The following is a 21,970-nucleotide window of genomic DNA, read 5'->3' on the forward strand; positions in this document are numbered from 1 at the left end:
AGAAGGATCAAGAGAGCTCTATTCACACCCTTTGTGCGTTGAAGACCACAGGCAATGCCCGTTTACACCCAACCGACGAGTCGCTGGGCCCTCTGACCTGAGCCGGAGCCTTCAATTCGTCCACGTAAGGCTTGGTGAGTGGTTGGGGTGGCCTCAGGCATCCCCAAGGGAGCCTCTGCGGTGCCACATAAGCAGCTTGGTGATTGTCGAGACTCGAAAGGATTCGTTTGAAGAAACGCAAACAAGACAAACGGTACTATGGTCACCAGTAAACGAAAATTCGACTTTGAGGGATCATATCTCAAAAGGCTGGGTGAGAGCATAGCATTATTGTTGCATATTATACCACATAAGGTCAAACTTGACCCCACAAGCATCAAGAACCCGATGCTCCGGCTCGACTGTGCCGGCACACTGCCTCCTCGCGCCAGCTGCTCGCAGGCCGTCGCGGCCCGTGGTGCACCAGAGAGAGAGGTCGATACGTTGCCCCCGCCGGCGAGTCCGCGCGGCTCAGGCCGGCCCGAAGGTGTGTGGTGGCGGCACCGTGGCAGGATTGCGGAGAAGAGCTCGCCGAACGCGAGCAGAAGATGTCCAAAGTGTGCCAGCGCGAGAGCCTCGCGAGCGGGCGCAGAAGGAGCTCGCCGTGACACGATGCCGGGCGGTGGTGGTGCTCTGGCGGCTGTGCACAGTGGGCAAAGTCAGGCTGCAACAGGGCAGCACGGTGGTAGTGCCCTGCTGCAGCCTGGCCTGACATGCACAGGGCGAACAGAGGCGGTACTATCGTCCGGCGCTCGTCGTCGAATCTGGGCCAACTTCGACCGCCGCCACAGCTCGCCACGAGCACGCAGCGACAAAATGTTGACTGTACGGAAGTTGAGGCTGGTCGAGAGGAAGAGGCTGCCGTGCGAGCCGGCAGCAGGCTGGCTCGTCGTGGACTGCCGCTGCGACTTTTATGGGCTTCTTCTGTTCATAGTACCGAATACGGTCCTATGGTTTACCCACACTAAGCGAGTAGGGCTTGTGTCTCGTGAGAGGGTAAGTGATCTACGTGAGACCCCCCTCGGCCCCTGTCGCCTGTGCGTGTGGGTGTGCGTAGAAAGTGGAACCCATCGAGAGGTGCCGCGGCCGGAGCCGCCGTGTGTGGCACATGTACATGTACATGTTGTTGTTGCGAAACAGTTTTTCTTCAAACATGCAAACGAGACGGCCTGCGCAGCCTCTGACTATTGTACCACCAAGGCCAACCACAACACACTTGGAGGACCTCTGCTCCTTCAGCGCGCTCCTGCCGTCCACGCGCGCGCGCTACGCCGCCCTGGTCGTGTATGCGCCGCTCGGCTTCGTAGTCGCGGTAGTGCGGCTGCTCCTTTGCCTGCTCGTCGCTGTGACCCATCTCGCAGTGGCTCCGTTCCTGCCACCAGCAACACGCGCAATTTTGGAATCCGCAGCCGTCCGAGCGATGACTCTCATCGGAGGCGTCCGCATCCGCCTGCAGACGCCTGGCGGCGCTGCTGCGTCGCCGCGAGTAGCAGAGAGGCTGCGACACGCCCGCGTCGTGGTCGGCAACCACGTGACGCAGTTCGACAGCCTATTCCTCCGCGTGTGGTGCGGCGGCAGCCTCGCAGTTCCCGTACGAGAGACGTACGCCAAGAGCGGGTGGCTCCTGCTTCACCTCACTCGCATGGTGGTGTCGCCAATCTGGGTGCCGACTCCACGGCCTCCTCCTCCTCCTCCTCCTCCTCCTCCTCCTCCTCCTCCTCCTCCTCCGTCTACAGCGCCGCAACAGACACCGCCGCCCGCCAGCCACGCGAGCGGCTCCACCGAGCCCTTTGGTCGTGCCGCACGCGTGCCGTCGGCTCCCGGTGCCCGGAGGGAGCGGGAGGGCCGCGCCGCCGTCGAGGGGGCGCTCCGCCGCCACCTGCGCCGGGAGGGCGAGCCGCACGAACCGCTACTCATCTTCCCCGAGGGATCCATCACCAACGGGGCGGGGCTGATGCGCTTCGCGAGAGGCGCTTTTCGCCTCGGAGAGGAGGTGCAGCCTGTTGCGCTGCGCGTGACGTGCCCGCTGCCTCTCGCGCACGACACGCTCACCTCTTCGCTGCCTCGAAACTTTGCGCGCGCCCTCTTCCAGCCGTGGCACGTCGCCGAGGTGACACTACTTCCTGCGGTGGCGCCCGCGCCGGCCGAGGCGGCAGAGGAGACGGCGGCGCGCACGGCGGCGCGCTCACCGCAGCGGCGCTCGGCGGCGCAGGGCGGTGGACCCAAACGTCACTCACGTGCTTGTCTCTCGCCTTGCGTAGGCGCTCATCGCGGCGGAGCTCGGCGTGCCGGCGACGCGGTGGAGCTCGGCCGACAAGGCAGAGCTCAAGCGGAGGTACGGCCTCCTCTAAACTTTTTACAACTTCAACAAATTTCGTTGTGCTTGGGCCTGAAATCCTCTCTCAACGTCTCTCAACGTTGTTCAACTGTTCACCCCAGCCCATGCCATGGGCCATGCTGTTACTGTTTGTTACTGTTGTCACTGTTGTTCAGCGGTCAGCAAGCAGAAAATGTCAAGCCCCCGCCCCCCGGCGCCCCCGGGTAAAACCCGAAACGATAACCCGCTCCCGGCGGACGGTTTTATTTGCAGGCACTGGACACTAGGAGATCGTCGTGGGTTAACTGCCAGACGCAGGCCCTCCTTTTGTTGTCCAGCCGGCCTACCCTAACGTTAACTACTGTTGGTGGCGGATCCCATTGTTGTTTCTGTTGTTGCTGTTAACACTATATTCTATATAGCAACAAACACTGATCAGCTCTTAACGTTAGGCAGCTCTAGGAGACAGACATCAGACTCCCCGCCTAAGTATGCAACACCCCAGAGAGGGGCGGCTGCCATCGCGCCGAAGCTCTGTCGGCCTAAGCGAGATGACTCACTTTAAATCCCAAACCACCGCAGCGGCCCAGCGGGCCTTTTGGGGGGCAGCCTGCCGGACCGCCGCCGCACGGCACTGAGCACCAGAAGATAAGTGTAGTTGACGGAGCACTTGGAGTACGGCTTTTTTGCTTTCCGCGCCCGAGGTTGGCCTGTGCATGTTATTCTAGAATTTCGGGACGACTTCCTCTAGGGATCCCTTATATAGATGTTAAGTGTGGGTTAAGAGGGAGATTCGCGCGAGGGATCCCTATAAGGGATCCCTATGGCGAGGATGACGGCTTTTAAGGAAGCCGTCGGCTGGCTGCGCCTTGCTTGTCGTGTAAATCGTGCGTGTGCGAGAGAGGCTTTGGTTGTAACTTTCTGGAATTTCTTTTCGAATATAGACGGTCCCTCCGGCGAGGTTTGCCCATTCTCTGGAACATTCCCTGGAATATAGTAAGGAATTTAATATGACTCTGTTTGATGAGGCTTCCCAAGCTGGAATGTCAGTGATTCCAGACGTTACACACCCACAGCGCTCAAATCGAGTCAGTGCTAGTGCGTGGGGGGATTTCGCTGTCGTGGGAGCTTGTTTGTCATGTGAGAGAGTGCGTTGTGTTCTTGCAACCAAGGGAGGGATCTTTCAACCATATGGTGGGCACGCAGCGCCGGGGCGCCTGCGGCGCCCATTTTTTGAATTTGTCTGCCACTCACCTAAGCTGATCTCAGAATTTTACAACACACTCCAACAAACTCCCTCGCACGACACAGGCCAGGCACGGGACTGGCGCGCACTGGCACTAACACGCTGATCTCAGAAACACCCGAGACCTTTTTCTTTTTTGTTTTTTTTCTCGCCAAGCCCTGATATGCGTGTACCCTAAGTTTCCAGACCTCGCGAGCGGGCAGTTATTCACACCCGGGGCGGGTAGGGGATCGGGATCGGCAGAAGTGGCCCCCGGGTGTGCGGGCAGGGCAGTACAACCCTCTTGCTACCCTATGCTTCACTCATGCTTCGGTGTGAACTCGTGCTCGGTGACAAGGCGAACCCTCAGACGACTTTTCATCTCAACGAGGGGCACGTCACCGACATGTGTGAGATCGGCGGGGACCTGCAGTCCCAGCGTGATGTCCACTACGAAGTCAAGGTGCCTGCGCCCTCACAAAGACGAGGCAAGCTGGGCAGGGCTCGGCGGCACACGGCGGATGCTGTGCGTCACTTCTAGACACTGGGCCACAAATTTGGTTTCGGCAGCACCCTCGACCAAACCTTGCTCAAGGTTCTTGGGTGCGAGGAGCGCGGCCACAAGTCACAGGGCCCGCTCGTCCATGCGACCGGCAAAGGCTGGGTCAAAGAGCACAAGGGACAGTACTACGACGCGCTCCATGTCAAGAACGGAATCGTCAAAATTTGTCTCGTCGAAAGCCAGGGCGGCGCCCAACCAAGAGAATCATCCACAACTTCGCCAAAGAGGTCGGCAGCCCGAGCGCCGTCGACCGCACCGACTACGGCACAGCCTCCGGCAGCGCCCGGGGCTTCGTCCAGCACCACTCGCAACAGCTCTCGCGCGCCGCCGTCTGTGGCGACGCGCAGAACATCAACAACGCTGCTCGCAACATGCGTGTCGCGCACTCATTCATGACCGGTCTCAAAATGCCCCACCCCCCTGCGCGCGGGCCTTCTAGGCCCGCGGGTAGTCTCCCCCCATCCCCAGGGCCTCCAGGGCTCGCACCTCAACCTCTCACAGACCAGCGCATAGCGCCATAGGACGTATTTTCTTCTATAACAAGGCTGTGAATCACGCCCGCTGTGAAAACATTTTGCGGGGGGGGGGGGGGTCGCCAGTCAATAGAGCAAAAAATACCTTTCAGACGGTACCTTCCTGTCCTCCAGAGTCGAAGAACTCGACCGGTGGCTGGCCGCCAAAGTGGCTGGACGGCGCCGCGGCGCACACTGGTGAGCGGAGCACACTGCGGGAGCTGTCCTCGGCGCAGCCGATCGGCTCCCGCGGCCTGGGTGGTGGCAGCGGCACTCCCTGAGACTCCCTGATTTTTTCTGGTATTTGTTGAGCACTCTCTGGTCACCTTCGCCGGGCGAGCCTGGCTCTCGCTGTGCGCGACCCCGGGGACCCGCCGGCTGCTCAGCTGAGTGACCGACACTCGCCGCTGCGGCGGCCCGGCGTCTCTCACGCCGCGGACGGCACAGCGGTACGCCGTAGAGACGGCTGACGCCGTACCGACCGCCGGCCCGCGCTGATCGGTCGATGTGGCACCGGTCGTATGAACGAGTGCTCGAATAAGCATCCCTGGGGCATTTATTGGAAAGGCGACCGGTTAATTTCAGACAATTTCAGACCCGGTCATCGGCTAATTTCAGACTCGGCAGTCAGCTACCTCGTCCCGCGGCGGATGTAGAGCTCTACAGCTCTACAGCGCTCTACAGCTCTACAGCTCTACAGCTCTACAGCGCTCTACACTCTACATCCTCTACACCCTCCCTCACTCAGTCGAAAATCAGATCTCACCAGCTCACCTCGTCCATCTCGAGCGCCCCACAGCTGCGCCGCTCTATTCTGACGGCTCGTCCGCGCACCGGGTCGGCAGGGAAGGAAGGCGACGCGCGGCACAGGCAGCGCGAGGGCGGACGCGTCTCCTGCGGGGTGAGTAGCGAGGTATTCAACCTGCAGCGGCGGGAAGCGGGAGCGGTGCCTTCCCGATCACGCGCTCGCAGCTCTCAGCACAAGCCCCGGATGTGCTGCGAGCAAGCAAGCGAGTCGATGAAGGCATAGTCTTCATAGTAGAGCTTTCGCACCCGATCGTATGCTGCAGGCGTCACTATATCTAGATAGCGCATACCTCCAGTATCGGAGTTTTGTTAGTATCGAGGTCTCGGGAGTTTTGTGGGCGCGAATTCGTGCCGTCCGCGGCGCGCCGAGCCAGGCCACGGCGCTCGGCCTCCTGAGAGAAGACCTTCCCCGACGGCAGTGACAATTTACCCGACATCAATCGTCGACGGCAAGCTCGAGAACTGCGCCTCCAAAGTCGCCCAGATTCGCCTCTCGCGGCGCGCTGAGTTAGTATCGCCGGTGCGCCAGCCAGCTCTGCTCCACAGCAGGGCATGCCTGAGTGGCTCCTGCTAGCCGTGCGTCCTGGTGGCATCCATTGCCAGCTCAGGTAGCCTCAGGAGGTCGCCTCGCGCACGACTCGGCGCCGCACAGCACCGCTCCGCGTTACTACCGAGTTAGTATCGTCGACCCACAGTGACTGCTCTTCTGTAGGTGGAGCCGACAAACGCCGGCCGGGTCGGCCCCGCCGCCCCCATCGCCGCCGCCGGGGCGGCGGCGGCCTCGGCGGACCATCCGGCGCGCCGCGCGCCCGTCGGGGAGGTGTTCACCACCCCTGGCTCCTCACCCCGCCACGCCTTCGTGCGGACGCCGTGGCACCCACCTCAGGCGCCGCTCGGACTCGGTTGACGGGAGCCCAAGTGCTTGGCTCGTGCCCAGCTGACCGGCAGGCGATGCCCACTCGCTGCTAGGCTAATCTCGGGCTGTCTTGCGGCGGTGTGGTGCCGTGAAGGGCACCGGGACCAAAACTACGACTACACCCCTGTGCGAGTTAATGCGCATTTCTTCTCTGCACTATAGCCCTTGAGAAAAAGCTCGCATTATGCAAACCTGTGCCTGTGTCCAGGAAGTAGACCGGGAGGGGTACTCCCATAGGCAAGAGGAGGTCTGGAGAGGCCCACAGCGGTCAGGAGAGGCCCCAAGAGGGTGCTAGATGAGAGTCAGCAGAGCGCGCCGTCTCGGCGGCTATGGGCAAGTGGGCTGAGAGACAAGAGGGATTTTTCTCTCGGGCGGAAGTGGAAGCCTCGACTTCTAATAAATTATGCCAGGCGTATCCGGGAGCGGACAGCACGGAACCGATTTTTATTTTTGGCGCAGAACCCTCCTTCCTGAGTCACCAGAAAATCCCAACGACCCTTGAGCGGAGGCCGCCTTGGCCACTTTTCCGACCTCGTCGGAGAATCTGGGAGAATGGCTACCATAGCCTAGCATGGCACCCGCGGGCAAAGCTGCCCCCAGGTCCCTAGAGTCCATGGGCATTCCCAAAGGATATGTCAGCGTGAGGTGAGGGCGCAACGGTGGGGAGTCCAGCCGGCACACCGTAGCGGAGTGGGCCCCGAGTTTGAAAAGGGCGACGGACGCTTGCGTCCTAGCCTCCAACAACGCCTCCCCGGCGCAGAGGGGGCCCCGGAGGGATGCTCAACCGCTCCACGCCACGCCGCTTGCGGCGGTCCTCTTAGCAGTTCGCTCAAAATTGCGTTATTTTTTCTTCGTCTAAATCCGCGGTGCTTGCCGCACCTGCCCGAGGCGAACTACCACCGTGTCGCCGTCGCGAATGTGGTGCTCGGCGCAGGACGTCGCCGCGACCTTCGCCGGCCTGTCACTGTGGCTCGCCGCCGTGCGGGCGAGCGGCCACCTTGCCTCCGCCTCGCTGACGGTGGCGCCCACGCCTGCCTTCGTCCTCACCGCGCTGAGCGTCTCGAGCTCCTACATCGTCTACTCGCTCGTGTGGTTCAACGCCGCCAAATTTGCCGCCGCGTGCCAGCGGGCGCCGCTCGGCCTCCTCGGCGTGGACGCGGTCGGCGTGTTCCAGACGCTCGTCCTCGCCTTCAAGCTCGGCCAGCAGCTCGCCCTGCTGCTGTGGGCGGCGCACGCAGCGGGAGCGGACGCCTCGTCGCCCCACGCGGTGGTTCACGCGCTTGCGACGCTGCTGGTGGGCCTCGGCCCGCCCTCACCGCCACCGCCGCCGCTAGCGTACTCCTCGTCACCATCAGCATAACCGTGTCACCATTCTGAACCCTGACTGGACCTTTCGGACTGCGCTCGCCCCCGCCAGCACCGCCGCCCTCCCCAGCCGTGCTGCCGTCTGGGTGTGACGACTCACTGGCTCGACACCTCCCGCCCTGAACAGGCGAGCTTCTGCGCCGACCCTGGCATGTCTCCCCATATCTCGCCACATCTCCCCATCTCTCCCCATTTCAGGCGAGCTTCTGCGCAGACCCGGGCCGCCTGGCGGTCGCCGCGGCGCGAGACATGTGGTGGGCCGACGGCCTGGCGTATTTCTTTTTCTACCCGCACGCCTCTCCCGTGTCAGGTGCTGATGGGCGCGGGGCAGACGCTGAACGCTGGCATCTACGCGGCAATCGGCAGGCGCGCGCCTCGCTTGTTCGTTGTTGATTGATCGATTGCTGAGTGGTGAACTCATTGAGGCAAGCGGCAGGCGGCGTCTTGCCGTGCCCTTCTTCTACTTCCCACTACTAGCACAACTCATCCACTCCTCTTTGGCCTGCTTTTCTTTGGGGGGACGGGGCTTCGGGCCGCGCGACGCTGCCTCTGCATCCCCGACCCTCTGCCTCCACTGGACACTACCGTAGGAACGGCGTCTTGACACTCTCTTACGGCGGCGTTTTTTTCTTTCTTTTTTCTTAGGGACGGCGTCTACTACGGCTTCAAGCTCGGCGCGCCCGTCCCGTGGTGCAGCGGTTTGCCGTCCTAGAAGCGGAGTATCTCCCCGCATCTCCCCGCATCTCCCCGCATCTCCCCGCATCTCCCCGCATCTCCCCGTATCTCCCCGCATCTCCCCGCATCTCCCCGCATCTCCCCGCTTCTGGGAGCCCGTGCCGTAGCGTTCGACCCGAAGAGAAGGCTCACACGACCGTGTCGTTAAGACGGAGAGAGAAGAGAGAGGAGAGACGAGAGAGAAGAGAGAGGAAGAGGAGAGAGAACAGAGAGAAGGACGGAGAGCCCCTCTGGTTCACGCCAAAAACACAACCCCGGGGCCCAAGACGCACAAGCACAGGCAGTCGAGAAGGGCGAGACAGCAACGGCAGTCAGAAGTCAGCGCTGGGTCCCCGGAAGGCGAATGCGATGACTCTGGTTCACAGTAGGGTGATAAGACACCCAAGAGCCTCGCATACGACGACAGTGGGGGTGTGAGAGTCAGGCCCAGGGAAGGTCTTACTTCACACTGTCGCCTCAATGGACACACGAAGCTCAATGGCCGACCGTCGAGACTCCCTGCTCTCCGGCTCACAGCCCCTGCTCCTTGGAAAGACCGTGTACCTTCACACCGTATAGGCTCCCCCTTCAACCTGTATCTCCCCGGATCTCCCATATCTCATCATCGCGGCATCATCGCGGCATCATCTCGGCTCTTCACACCGTAAAGGCTTCCCCTTCAACCCTAGCCCTAACCCTAACCCTAGCCCTAACCCTAACCCTGACAGGCTTCCCCTTCAACTTGGGCTTCCGCCACCCGCAGTACGTCGGCGGCACTCTCTCGCAGTACGCGGTACTCTACTACGCCAGAGTTGCAGAGCGAGAGTCGCCCCAATAGACACTCTGAAGATGATGATTCCTACCGAACCCCGAACGCGATGACCCCCCACCTGACCCTAACCCAACCCATAGAAGCCTGACCCGAGGACCCAACCCTATACCGCGGCGTGGAGATGCGAGGGGCAGCCTGGCCCTTGCCCCACCACCTTGTGTGTGTGGAGAAATTTACCTGACCTTACCTTACCGCCCCAGGTCTTCCTCGCCCTCTCGAGTCCCGCGACATGCCGCGCCGGCTTGCTGCCCCTCCTGGCGTGGTGGAGCGTCAAGCATGCTGGTCCTGTCGAGGACACGTCCAGGACACGTCCGAGACATGTCCCGCAGGCGTGGTGGAGCGTCAACTACGCGGCGATGTCTTGGGTGGAGGCGCGTTTTCGCACACACTGACTCTCCTCTCTCTCTCTCTCTCTCTCTCTCTCTCTCTCTCTCTCTCTCTCTCTCTCTCTCTCTCTTCTCTTCTCTCCTCTCCTCTCCTCTCCTCTCCTCTCCTCTCTTCTCCTCTCCTCTCCTCTCCTCTCCTTTACCTCTAGATCCCACTACATCTTCATTCTTGGTTCGGCCAAGCTGTCTCGTCTCTCTCCACTCCCGTCTTAACGACACGGTCGTGTGAGCCTTCTCTTCGGGTCGAACGCTACGGCACGGGCTCCCAGAAGCGGGGAGAAGCGGGGAGAAGCGGGGAGAAGCGGGGAGATACGGGGAGATGCGGGGAGATGCGGGGAGATGCGGGGAGATGCGGGGAGATACTCCGCTTCTAGGACGGCAAACCGCTGCACCACGGGACGGGCGCGCCGAGCTTGAAGCCGTAGTAGACGCCGTCCCTAAGAAAAAGGAAAGAAAAAACGCCGCCGTAAGAGAGTGTCAAGACGCCGTCCTAAGAGAGTGTCAAGACGCCGTTCCTACGGTAGTGTCCAGTGGAGGCAGAGGGTCGGGGATGCAGAGGCAGCGTCGCGCGGCCCGAAGCCCCGTCCCCCCAAAGAAAAGCAGGCCAAAGAGGAGTGGATGAGTTGTGCTAGTAGTGGGAAGTAGAAGAAGGGCACGGCAAGACGCCGCCTGCCGCTTGCCTCAATGAGTTCACCACTCAGCAATCGATCAATCAACAACGAACAAGCGAGGCGCGCGCCTGCCGATTGCCGCGTAGATGCCAGCGTTCAGCGTCTGCCCCGCGCCCATCAGCACCTGACACGGGAGAGGCGTGCGGGTAGAAAAAGAAATACGCCAGGCCGTCGGCCCACCACATGTCTCGCGCCGCGGCGACCGCCAGGCGGCCCGGGTCTGCGCAGAAGCTCGCCTGAAATGGGGAGAGATGGGGAGATGTGGCGAGATATGGGGAGACATGCCAGGGTCGGCGCAGAAGCTCGCCTGTTCAGGGCGGGAGGTGTCGAGCCAGTGAGTCGTCACACCCAGACGGCAGCACGGCTGGGGAGGGCGGCGGTGCTGGCGGGGGCGAGCGCAGTCCGAAAGGTCCAGTCAGGGTTCAGAATGGTGACACGGTTATGCTGATGGTGACGAGGAGTACGCTAGCGGCGGCGGTGGCGGTGAGGGCGGGCCGAGGCCCACCAGCAGCGTCGCAAGCGCGTGAACCACCGCGTGGGGCGACGAGGCGTCCGCTCCCGCTGCGTGCGCCGCCCACAGCAGCAGGGCGAGCTGCTGGCCGAGCTTGAAGGCGAGGACGAGCGTCTGGAACACGCCGACCGCGTCCACGCCGAGGAGGCCGAGCGGCGCCCGCTGGCACGCGGCGGCAAATTTGGCGGCGTTGAACCACACGAGCGAGTAGACGATGTAGGAGCTCGAGACGCTCAGCGCGGTGAGGACGAAGGCAGGCGTGGGCGCCACCGTCAGCGAGGCGGAGGCAAGGTGGCCGCTCGCCCGCACGGCGGCGAGCCACAGTGACAGGCCGGCGAAGGTCGCGGCGACGTCCTGCGCCGAGCACCACATTCGCGACGGCGACACGGTGGTAGTTCGCCTCGGGCAGGTGCGGCAAGCACCGCGGATTTAGACGAAGAAAAAATAACGCCTGTGCTAGTCGGGACGTACGGACGAGCCGAGGACGATAGAGAGACCGCGGGGGCGGGCACGAGTCCTCGACCGGAGGGAGCTGGCCCCGCTTCTCGGGGAGGAATGGCGTGCCGATCCAGTGCCGCCGCCCTCGCCCGAGGAGTTGGGCAAGGGATCACCGTCGATGATGACGACAGAATCGGACAGAGGAGACGAGACGGGGGCGGAGCCGCGGCTGAAAAAGGCCAGGAGAGGAGGTCGGGCCCCGCGCCCGTCGCACAACTATCGGGATGCGACCAGAAGGAAGGACCGAGAGGGGGGGGAAGACGTCCCGATGTGAAAGTGGGGAGACCACGATGAGGGGTCCTGCCCCTCCCGCCTCGCGTCGCGGCCCACCACGGTCCTTTCGTGAGCGCTCAGCCGACGCGAGCTTACTCGCCGACCCTGTATCCGCTCGCTTCCTCCCCAGCCTCGCTGGCGAGCTGACTGCTGCGGCCTCGTCCGCAAGTGGCTGCTGCAGTTGCTCCGCCTGCGGCGGATCGCGAGGTGGCTGCTGAGGTGGCTGCTGAGGTGGCTGCTGAGGTGGCTGAGGTGGCCCTGCAGGGCGGCGCTGCCGCCGTGCCGGCTGCCCCGGCTGCTGCCGGCGCTGTGCCTCGGCTGCCTTCTTATCCTGCCACTCCTGCGCTGCAGCCGAGATGCGCTCTCTCTGCGGCGTGGCTTTTGGAGGCGCGTCGCTCGGTGCTGCAAGGCCCTGCAGCTCCTGTGCGGCCACGTGCGCCTCCCGTCGCCCCGCGCAGTAGTCGGAGACGTGCTGATTGTACTCGGACGGCGCGCGAGTGCGGTCTGTGGCCGGCTTCCGCAGGCCTCGACAGCCGCCGCCCGGCCGCCAGCGCGCCTCCCGCCGGCCGGCGCGCAGTGCTCGAGGTTGACGTCGGCGATGGTGGCAAGCGCGCTGGGGCGCTCCGCGGGCTGGCGCGAGTTCGGCGCCTTTGGCTCCTGCCAGTGGAAGCGCCTTGCGGGAAAGGCGACCCGCCAAAGGCTCTTGCCATCGCTCGACCAGTCCCAGCCGGCGCTGCGCAGCACAGCGTCGAGGACGTCACCGATGTTACTTTTCCCGTGCAGCGATGCTGCGTGGGGCATCCCAGCCTCGGCCAGCTCAACTCTGCGCTGCACGATGATCGACACGACATTGCTCACCGAGCGCTCGCAGCGCAAGCCTTGCACGAGATCGCGAGGCATGACCACCTGCGGCAACGCGTGATGGCGAGTCGGCTGGGAGAGGGGCACGCGGCGGGTGCCGGTCTGCCGCAGCGAGCGAGCCTGCGACGCGACGCGTTCCACCGTATGTCTACTCACTCCCGCGAAACCGCCAGGGAGTCCGTCGACTTCTTTATTTTCCAAGTTTGCCTCAAGGACGGACGATATCGTCCGTCCCTGAGCCGTAGGTATGTTGCCGGTTTGCGTATCAAATGAAGAAAAAGGTGTCAGGGTACCGCTCTGGGGGACGAATTTTGACGGACGCGAGCGTCGGAGCCGAGAGCGGCGCAGCACCAGCTTTGCAAAATCAGGAATTAAAAGAAAATTCTCGGGAACACTGCGCTCCTATCCGCGATGAGACTGGAAAGTTGGAAAGACTGGTTGCCTTTAGTAACAGGAATACGTTCGAAACCGCGCGGTTTATGGGAAATAGAAGAAAAACAAAGCGAAGATCCGCTCTAAGCTCTCTCCTCGACATGTCACATGAGACCGAAGATGAAATGGGAAAGACTCGTAGCATTATGTCTAGTAACAGGGGTACGTACCACACAGGGACAACCGACAAGTATACTCGTCTCATCGTCTGCATGTACTCACACAGGTCACAGCACGCTCTCTGGACTCTGCCGACGGCGGTGCGGTACCGCATAGCGGCTCGCGCGGCTCGCGCCGCACAGCGGTTCGCGCCGCATATCGCCTCCTGCCGCGTAGCGCCTCGCGCCAGTGCGAAGCACGCTAGCATCATCGTGAGCAGTGCGCGAGTCTCAGAGCTGTGTACTGCTATGCTGCCTGCGCTGCGGGCGTATACATCCAATGCGCGTGGCGTACCGCGGGCGTGGCGTAGAGCGCGTGCGGCCCACAGCAGAATCAAGCGACTCGCACCGCGTGCCCGCAGCGAGACCCATCCTGCGCTCGGGCGTTGCGGCCGTAGCACTCAGCACGCCTCTTGTGAGCCGGCAGCACCTGACGCCAGACCAGACATCGAGAGAGAGAACGCGCGCCTAACACATAGAATCGTGCGTGCGCCGGTCGCGTACAGCTGCGGCGCGGGCTCTGCGTGCGAGCCCAAGGCTTCATGAATCACAGCAACGCCACGTGGCAATGCGACGTGAGCAATGCGACGTGGCAGACGCCGTTGGTGAGCTGAGCCGGCACAGTACGTGGCGTCGGCACACACGCGCCGCTCGTCGAGCCGTCGCTGTCTGTCGCGCCAGCATCGCCACGACCGGCGCTACCACAGCAGATATTCGCTTGAGAGCCAATGACCGAGCGTCGGCCCACGGCGATGTGGAGGTGGCGGTCAAGCGCCGACTTATCGACGCCGGTGGACGTACCGAAGCCGTACTCGACCCTGGGTGAGCAGAGAGCCGCCAAGAGGGCAGCAGCGGAGCGTGAGAGGCCGTGCGAGCTAGCGCTAGCGCAAGCGCTAGCGCTTCGGGCGATTTGATTAGGCGGCCTACCATGGCCTTTAAATTCTTTAGTTCACGCCCTCGGGCGTGTGGCCTGCGGCCACTAAGGTTGCCAAGCTCTGCTCGCTTGTGCACTGCAGCTGCCGCATCGGCACCGCGCAACAGCTACCGACGGCCGGTATCTCGCCGGCATGCTCATTCAGAGCCCGCAGAGCCCGCGCTCCAAGTCTCCAAAGAGCCCTCGCGGGATCCTCAAAAAGTCGCCGGAGCATCCCCCAGCAGCCCCGCTGCCAAAGGCGGTGGAGAGAACGCTGTCGCTCTCCGAGACTTCCAACCACAGCGAGTCTTCCAACCTCTCCGAGTGCTCGAGCAGCTCGCCGCGCCGCCGCCGCAGGGCAATCATCCTCGACCGGCCATCCGCCGGGAGCGAGACCGAGTCCTCCGATTATGAGCTGATAGATGGACTCGCGAGCGCTGCGGCGGCGCTGAAGGCGGCCGTCGAGGCGGAGGACGTCGAGGCGGCGCGCGCGCTGGTGCACGAGCACCCCGCCGCCGTCAAGCAGTGGCGGGAGTGCCGCACGCTGCTGCACGAGGCGGCCTCCGACGGCAACCTCTCCCTCATTAGCCTGCTGCTCGGCGCGGGCGCGCCCCTGTGGCGGGCGGACGAGGAGGGGCAGACGGCGCTGCACGCGGCGTGCGCCTCCGAGCAGGTCGAGGCGGCGCGGCTGCTGTCGGATCAGACGCCGTGCTGGGAGCTGACGGTAGAAGACAACTACCAGATGACCCCTCTCCACCTCGCGACCGAGTCCGGGGTGGAGCCGCTGGTGGCGCTGCTACTTGAGCGGCTCACGCAGCTGTCGGGCACGCCGGGCGCCGACGTGGACGCCATCAAGCAGCTGCGGCGCGGCACCGTCCAGTTCCTTGCCGCCCGGCACGGCTTTGCCGGAGTGCTCGATCTGCTGCGCGACGGCGGCGGCGGCGCAGAGGGCGGGGCGGTGGGCGGGGCGGCGGGCGAGGCGGCGGCGGCAGACCGAGCGAGCCCAGATTGTTCGGTCTCGGAGGAGGTGTGAGGGGGAGGGCCTGTTGACCACCCCTCTAGTGCGGCCCTCGTGCGGCCCATTCCATACGTGTGTTTTGGCCGCCTGAGCATGCCGGTTGTGATTCCGTCGTGTCGCATGTACTCGTCGCGCTGCAGTTGCTGGGACCAGGTAAGGTAAGGTAAGGTAGATTTCTCCACACACACAAAGTGGTGGGGCAAGGGGGGGCGACCCTCGCTTCTCCACGCCCGGACACGGGCAGGAGCCCCACGCGCACGGGCACGGCATTCAAAGTGCAAGCACTGGCCCGGTGCACGTGGGACGTGGGTGAGCAGCCTGCCCCTCCCTCCCGACAAACCAACTCCCGCACACACACAATCGCACTCTGGCCATCGAATGACTCCGAATGACTCACTGTGTGTGCTAAGACAGAATCTCCGCAGACAGCCAAAACGGGCCGTGCCGCGTTTGTGGTGTCTTCTCATACAAGCACTAGCATCCGGACGCCGCACTCGAGGGGCGGGTCACATCTATGTGGGCCCAGTGTGCGCACTCGGCGCATATGCTAGTGCTATCCTGCCCTATGGGAGGCAGAGGGATGGGGGGAGGGGGGGGCAGAGGTAAGGTGGGGTGAGACTGGGGAGGGCCTCAAAGGTCCTCCATGGGGGTGGGGTCCGGCCCGAACAGGTCGAAGCCGGTCCCGCCATCGCCGCCGGCGCCGTCGCCCTCGTCCGCCTCGGAGGCGGAGGTCGTCGAGCGGGGCGTCTCGCCCGTCGCGAACCTGCCGCCGAACACGGCGTCGGCCGGCGCCGAGGCGCCGGCAGCCGTGATCAGGTCGGCGACCTTTCGGTCCCTGCAGGCCGCATCAATTTTGCCGCCCCGGGACGGCTCGTAGAGCTCGTTGGCGAGCCAGTCCCGGGCGACCTTGGTCGCCACGGAGCCCAGAGGGACCGTGGCGTACACCAGGTCGCCGAACCCGCTGCCCCCCTCGGGAGGCAGCGAGTAGGCGACCTGAATATTGGACCCCGCTCGCGCTGGGTTGCGCGCCGCCTGCGTCGCAGCCTCCAGGCCGTCCATGACGAACTCGACGTTCTCGCGCAGCTGCGCGTGCGGGTAGTCCGCACGCTCAGCCTCGCTCGCAGCCGCCGCCGCAGCCTTCTCCGCCTTGTTCGCCTTCTGCCGGGCCTTTTTGGCCCTGCGAGCCGCGGCCCGAGCATCCTTCTGCTCCTCCGTCAGCTCCTCCTTCCGCGGCGCGGTGCGCTCGACGAACGAGCGCTCCGCCGCCTGCACCGGCTCGCGGTCGCCCGCGGCCTTCTCGTGCTTCAGGTCGAAGGTCGCCGTCCCGTAGCCAGGGACCTCATACCTGAGCTGCGACACACCTGCAAGCCTTGCGGCAATGAGGCAGTCTTGCATGTGCGCGCGAGGCGCTGCTATTCCAGGGCCGTCCGCGGCGCTTCCCCGGCGGCCCGACGGTGGCCGGCGCTTGCGCGCCAGCCCCGTCCGCCGCCGGATCCGCGGCCGCGGTCCCTGTCATAGCTACGCGCGCCATGGGGCGACGTGCCCGCCGTTAGACGGTCACAGCTGGGACCACAGATTGCAACGTGTGGTGAGAGAGCATGTTGCGCATGTCTTGTGCATGTTCGTGCGCCGTGTGCGCATGCTTTTTTACGCTCTCGTAGATCGACCAAGTGGGTGGCGGAGAGGTTAGGCGAGGCCCCTCGAGCGCGTCGAGGCACACGAGCGGCTCGAGGCGACGCACCCGCCCGCGACACAGGTCACACAGCCGACTCAGCAGGGGCGGCCCGCGACGACATGCGGAGGCACTGTCGCGGCGGTTCCAACGTGAGAGGAGGGTGTACCACTGACATTGCGCTTTGCGTGCAGAGACCTAGTGGCCACAAACAACCATCGCGACAGAATGTAGTATGTACGTACGTTGCGAGATAAAACGGAAGGCAAAGCAGTCCGATCCAGCTGCGAGAGTACTAAACAACAGGAGACTGAGGCACCGCCGCGGCGGTTCCAAGTATATCCAAGGTGAAAGGCCACTGCATTGCTCCCCTACTCCGTCTCGCGCGTGATCGCGAAGCCCAGGACGCAGTGGCCAAAGTCGAGCGCCGCGATACCGTTCGTGGCCCCGGCCGAGTCGAGGTGGTACCGCTCGTGGATCTCGTAGATCGAGCGGACGAGGAGCGCCGCCCGCGCGCGGGCCGCCGCGGGGAAGAGCGAGTGGCTTGCCGGCGACCACGGCGCCGCCGCCCGCCGGATCAGCGCCGCCGCCTCGCCCTCGCCGCCCGCGGCGCGCTGCAGCGGCGTCGGCTCGCCCTCGTGCAAGCTTGCGCCGCTGCGCAGCAGCGAGAGGGCGCGGGCGGCGGTGAGGCTCTCAAGGTGCGCGAGCGGCGTCCAGTCGCGGCTGGCGACCAGCCAGGCGGCGAGGTCGGCGTGGCCGTCGCGGTTCGCGACCTCCTCGGGCGTGCCGAAGGGCGGCACTGCGGCACGCGAGGCGCCGTAGGAGGAGAGGAGCTTGGCGACCTCGAGGTAGCCCTGGTGGCATGCAACGAGCAGCGGCGTCGCGCCTTGGGTTTGGGCTTGGTTGACCGCCGCGCTGGCCTCGAGGAGCAGCCGGGCGCACTCGACGTGGCCGTCATGGCACGCAGCGTACAGCGGCGTGGTGCCATTCTCCTTGGCTTGGCCGACCGCCGCGTTGGCCTCGAGAAGCATCCAGACAATGTCGAGGTGGCCTTTCTCGCACGCGAGGCACAGCGGCGTGTATCCGTCATCCGTGGCCTGGTTGAGCGAAGCGCCGGCGTCGCACAGCAGCTGGGCGCACTCGATGTGACCCAGAGCGCACGCGATGAGCAGCGGCGTGCCGCCATTCTGCTTGGCTTGGTCCATCGCCGCGCCAGCCTCAAGGAGCAGCCTCGAGGTGGCCTTGCTGGGACGCGATGTACAGCGGCGTGGCGCCGTCCTCCGTGGCCTGGTTGAGCGAAGCGCCGGCGTCGCGCAGCAGCTTGGCGATGTCGACGTGGCCCTGCTGGCATGCGACGAGCAGCGGCGTGAAGCCGCCGTCCGCAGCTTGGCTGACCGCCTTGGTTGACCGCTGCGCTGGCCTCGAGGAGCAGCCGGGCACACTCGACGTGGCCGTTCTGGCACGCAACGAGCAGCGGCGTGACGCCGCCATCAGCAGACTGGTTGACCGCCGCATTGGTTGACGCCAGAGAGAAGAAAAATGGCCCGCGGCGTGCACCTCGACGGGGAGGATGGTGGTGGCCACCCTTCAGTTCCCAGTCTCAAGAACGAAGAAGTGGCCTGGCTCCCCTATTTTGTATTTACCAGGGCTTTGCTCGATGGACGATGCCCTCCTTCCTCCAGCATGTGCCGTGATGGGCTCCAGCGCTGGTTCATCTGCCGCTCAAAAATCTCACGCGAGCGAACGGTGTCAATCCTCAGCCGCGAGGATTGGGACCTTGAAATCCACGATCACAAGCAAACGCGCAGAGCATTGAGCAACACACCTCGGGTTGAACCTCTCAAGGTGCATGCTGTCACCGGCAGTCTGCATGTGGATCGTAGACGATGACTATGGCTGGAATAAGCTCAAGTTCGTCACGAGAAGAGCTCCAATGCCAGCCAGCTGGCTATCCCACACGCTCGGCCGTCGGCGGATCAGCCCACTTTCTTCGTGTCAAAAGAGCGGCGACATGAAAGCTCCGAGCACACGCATGGTGCGCATGAGGCAAGCAGGTCAGGGCCTCTCGCCGGCTCAATTGGCACCAAGTGGCACCAAGTTCCAAGTTCCAGCACACCAAGTGGGGCCGACGCAGGCGGAAAGATCACAAGCGCCCGTCGACTCTCTGAAAATTTTTTCTAAGGTCTAGCGCTATTCAAGGTAGACATATTGACCACGTCGTTGCTGATAGTTTGAGGTGATTAGCCGCCATCAGCTTCCCCCCCCCCTCCCTATGCGCACAGCCTTCATCGTCCACGCCTTCAACGGCGCGCGCATCGCCTGCTCGGTGCTCGCCGACCCGGGGGCGAGCCTCCCGCTCAGCGCGGGCGGCTTCGTCCCGTACTTTGACTACGCGGGCGACTTGCGCGTCTCGGGCGTCGTCACGCCGATGGCGACTTTGCCGGCTGTCTTCCGCGCGCCGTCCGCAATCTTTGGGGGAGCGAGCGCGTTCCTCACGCCCACCCAGTCCTTTGCCTACTCGCTGCGGGGCGTCGACCCGAATTGTGCTTCAGGGCCAACAGCGGGAGTCGCAAACTCGTGCGGCATCCACATCCATGAGGGTACCGACTGCGCCTCCAACGCGCTCGGCCACTACTGGGCGCGGGGCTCGGTCCGTCGCTGCTCTTGCAGCCCCGAGCCGCTCACTGCGTGCCCTAGGCTGACCCTTCCCCCCCCCCCCCCCCCCACCCACCCCCCGGTACTCACAGTTCCCGGACGATCCATGGGCGTCGGTCAGCTACCGCGCGGAGAGCGGCTTGTTTGGTCGCTACACCGCGACGGGCGTCTCGCCCGGCGTCATCACGGGCCTCTACCAGTCGCAAATCGCCGGCCACGGTCCGACCCCGTAGCGAGCGCCGCCGCAGCTCTGCCCTCCCCGTTCTGACCGAGTGCCACGCCCCTCCAGCCTTCATCGTTCACGACGTCACCGGCGCCCGCATCGCTTGCGCAATCCTCCAGTCGTGCCCGGACGGCTGCGAGGCGCAACAAGAACAATCGGGCGGCCTGGGCACGGCTTGGTTTGGGGCCGAGGGTGCCACTGGCGGCAGGCGCGCAATGCTCTTCGCCTCGCAGCCGCACCCCCACCACTGCCCACCCGGCTGCGCGCCTATGCCCCCCCTAGTGACCGGCTAGCGTGCCGCTTAAAGTGCGCCGCTCGACCAAGCCCTCCTGCTCACCCGAGCAGCGACACCTTATTCAAGAGGTGCGTCTCGCGTGTGCCGCTTGGCGCAAAGCAAACAAGCGCCGCCGGCGTATAGGGCGCGCCTTGCGAAGCAGAACGGAGAACGACGTGGTTTCTGGTTACGTGTGTGGCTGAGGCCTGAGCTCCGCGCACGCCACTCCCCCCCGCACATCTTACATCTATTAACTATTACCGCGACACGAGACCGCAGTCACATCAGACACACAGGTCTCACGGTCACCACAGGTCGAGAGATGTAGTGTGCAAATAGATGACATCGAGATCCGTCGCGCATCTTACTTTCCATGACATGCACATGTACATGTACATGTGGCTCTCAAACGCTCACTTACACCTCCTGGCCACATCTCAGACCGCAGCTCGCGCAGTGCCGGTGTTGTGTGCTCGTCTCTGCGCGCTGCGGGATGCCGGCCGACACAGACGATGCTCTGTCGCGGGCCGTGCACAGAGAGGCCGCTCCTGCGCCGAGACGAGGGGTTGCAGAGGCGGAACTCGCCGCGGCCGCCTAGTCGACCTTCCGCGCGTTCCGCTTGCGCGGGCTGTGGTCGTACTGCTGTTTGCTCGGCCACTGTGCCGGTCCGCTTCCGATCCCGGAGAGCCGGTAGGACAGAACGAGGCACGTTAGCCACACAGCAGCAGCTGGAAGCGGGTTCTCGCGGGCGAAAGCCATTCCCTTTGTCACGGCGCCGGAGTATGTGGCGAGGAAGATGAGGATGCCGGCGATGATGGTGGGCACGGCGCCGATCGCGGGCGTGGCCATGGCGGGGCCGGCACGCAAGGCGCGAGACACACACAGATGCGGCGATGGACCCGCCACCTTTTGGTTTGCCTAAATAAAGTATTTGGTACGCTCTCCGGGGAAATTAAAGGCGAAGGTAGGCCGCCTAATGGAAACGAACTTATCTGTCCCGAACCGCACTTATCTTGGGTCTTCAAGCTCACACCGGCTCGTGATGCCACGGAGAGGGCTGGGAGAGGGCTCGAGATTGTCTCCGGTGGACCCCATCTGAGGCGATTGCGAGGGCTTTCCGGAGGCCATCACCGGCGCCACCGACCGTGAAATGTCCTGACCCGCAGCCCTCATGCACCAGGCGTATGGATGCAGTCATAATATGTAGGCCTTGTCTCCCGAAGTTTGGAGCAATAGCCGCAAATACTACTTTTTGGCACGGTTCATCGCGCGACACGTCGAAGCGGGCCCAATTTTGCTCTAGGTGCCTCCTCGATTCGATCCAGCGTTCTCAGGCAGTCGCCTGGTGCGTGTTTCGTTTTCGTCATGGGAGTCATGCGGGATAGCAGTGGGCGTCAGAAGACTCGTCCTTGCGCGAGGGGAGCTCGATAGACTCGAGGGGCCAGGATACGCCGCGAGGAGGACGGAGTTGCGCCGAAAGGCAAAAGAAGCCGAGAGGACAAGGGAACGGCAGGCGGCGGCGGCGGCGCAGAACGAGGCAGAGGAGAGCGACGCGACAGAGGAAGAGGCGACAAGGGAGAGCACGACGAGAAGGGGGAGACCGCGAGGTGGCACGAAGGTTGCAGCGAGAATCGGAGAGAGACTGCGAAGTGAGATAGGAAGAGGCGGACGCCCAAGGGTGGGCGACGTCTAGCGCACCACACCCCTCTCCTTAAAATCCCTGTGTGGTGGCGGCGTGCCGTTCTCCCATCCCTCCCTTGGGTTGTCTGTTTTCTTTCCTTCTTCTTTGAGTACCAGCTCTTGCTCTCCTGTAAACAAGATTTTTGCCTTACCTGGTTTCGTACTGGGCTAGCCACGTAACAGGCATGTGGCTCTCCAGTCGAAACTTCATCGCCCCGCGCTGGCGGCGGCACACACCACGCAAAACGCTGTCTAATCCGCCGCCCACGCCGCCACCGCCGCCACGATCGCCTCGAACGACTCAGCGACACCGCCACCTTTGGATCCGCCACCCCCGGGAAGGACGCGATCGCCGCTGGGGCGAGGGCGAGCGGGAATGCGGAATCCACCGCCCGCCAGTTCGCAGTTGAGAGACCTATTCAGCGACGACTCCGGAGTCGAGGAGTGTTCCGTGTT

General features: G+C 63.8%; 6 protein-coding genes across 6 annotated transcripts; 4 read left to right on the forward strand and 2 right to left on the reverse strand.

The window, feature by feature from the left end:
• Positions 1 to 1,159: 1,159 nt before the first annotated feature.
• On the forward strand, positions 1,160 to 2,390 carry EMIHUDRAFT_230565 (hypothetical protein; the record flags this gene model as incomplete). Its single annotated transcript, XM_005784983.1, has 4 exons — positions 1,160 to 1,164; positions 1,240 to 1,702; positions 1,787 to 2,149; positions 2,301 to 2,390. The coding sequence occupies 4 exons, from the start codon at positions 1,160 to 1,162 to the stop codon at positions 2,388 to 2,390; spliced, it is 921 nt and encodes a 306-aa protein (XP_005785040.1).
• Positions 2,391 to 7,252: 4,862 nt separating this feature from the next.
• Positions 7,253 to 9,663, forward strand: EMIHUDRAFT_467948 (hypothetical protein; the record flags this gene model as incomplete). Its single annotated transcript, XM_005784984.1, has 7 exons — positions 7,253 to 7,672; positions 7,942 to 7,983; positions 8,054 to 8,109; positions 8,389 to 8,441; positions 9,186 to 9,250; positions 9,490 to 9,546; positions 9,619 to 9,663. Coding segments are annotated over exons 1-7 (696 nt in total), but the record flags the coding sequence as incomplete, so codon positions are not given.
• A 4,384-nt stretch (positions 9,664 to 14,047) lies between these two features.
• On the forward strand, positions 14,048 to 15,192 carry EMIHUDRAFT_441835 (hypothetical protein). The gene has a single exon (XM_005784985.1). The coding sequence runs from the start codon at positions 14,147 to 14,149 to the stop codon at positions 15,023 to 15,025; it is 879 nt and encodes a 292-aa protein (XP_005785042.1). The 5' UTR covers positions 14,048 to 14,146; the 3' UTR covers positions 15,026 to 15,192.
• A 448-nt stretch (positions 15,193 to 15,640) lies between these two features.
• On the reverse strand, positions 15,641 to 16,405 carry EMIHUDRAFT_230572 (hypothetical protein; the record flags this gene model as incomplete). The annotated part of the gene is made up of 1 exon (XM_005784986.1): positions 15,641 to 16,405. The coding sequence occupies one exon, from the start codon at positions 16,403 to 16,405 to the stop codon at positions 15,641 to 15,643; it is 765 nt and encodes a 254-aa protein (XP_005785043.1).
• Positions 16,406 to 18,954: 2,549 nt separating this feature from the next.
• On the forward strand, positions 18,955 to 20,037 carry EMIHUDRAFT_230574 (hypothetical protein; the record flags this gene model as incomplete). Its single annotated transcript, XM_005784987.1, has 4 exons — positions 18,955 to 19,332; positions 19,430 to 19,556; positions 19,627 to 19,752; positions 19,979 to 20,037. The coding sequence occupies 4 exons, from the start codon at positions 18,955 to 18,957 to the stop codon at positions 20,035 to 20,037; spliced, it is 690 nt and encodes a 229-aa protein (XP_005785044.1).
• Positions 20,038 to 20,251: 214 nt separating this feature from the next.
• Positions 20,252 to 20,683, reverse strand: EMIHUDRAFT_230575 (hypothetical protein; the record flags this gene model as incomplete). The annotated part of the gene is made up of 2 exons (XM_005784988.1): positions 20,252 to 20,260; positions 20,438 to 20,683. 2 exons carry the CDS (start codon positions 20,681 to 20,683, stop codon positions 20,252 to 20,254), a joined length of 255 nt encoding a protein of 84 aa, XP_005785045.1.
• Positions 20,684 to 21,970: the final 1,287 nt, after the last annotated feature.

The sequence above is a fragment of the Emiliania huxleyi genome (assembly GCF_000372725.1).
Source record: "Emiliania huxleyi CCMP1516 chromosome Unknown EMIHUscaffold_165, whole genome shotgun sequence".
Classification (NCBI taxonomy): Eukaryota; Haptophyta; order Isochrysidales; family Noelaerhabdaceae; genus Emiliania; species Emiliania huxleyi.

Coding starts and splice junctions, on each gene's coding strand:
- EMIHUDRAFT_441835 (XM_005784985.1), top strand. CDS start 14,147: ATGCTCATTCAGAGCCCGCAGAGCCCGCGCTCCAAGTCTCCAAAGAGC.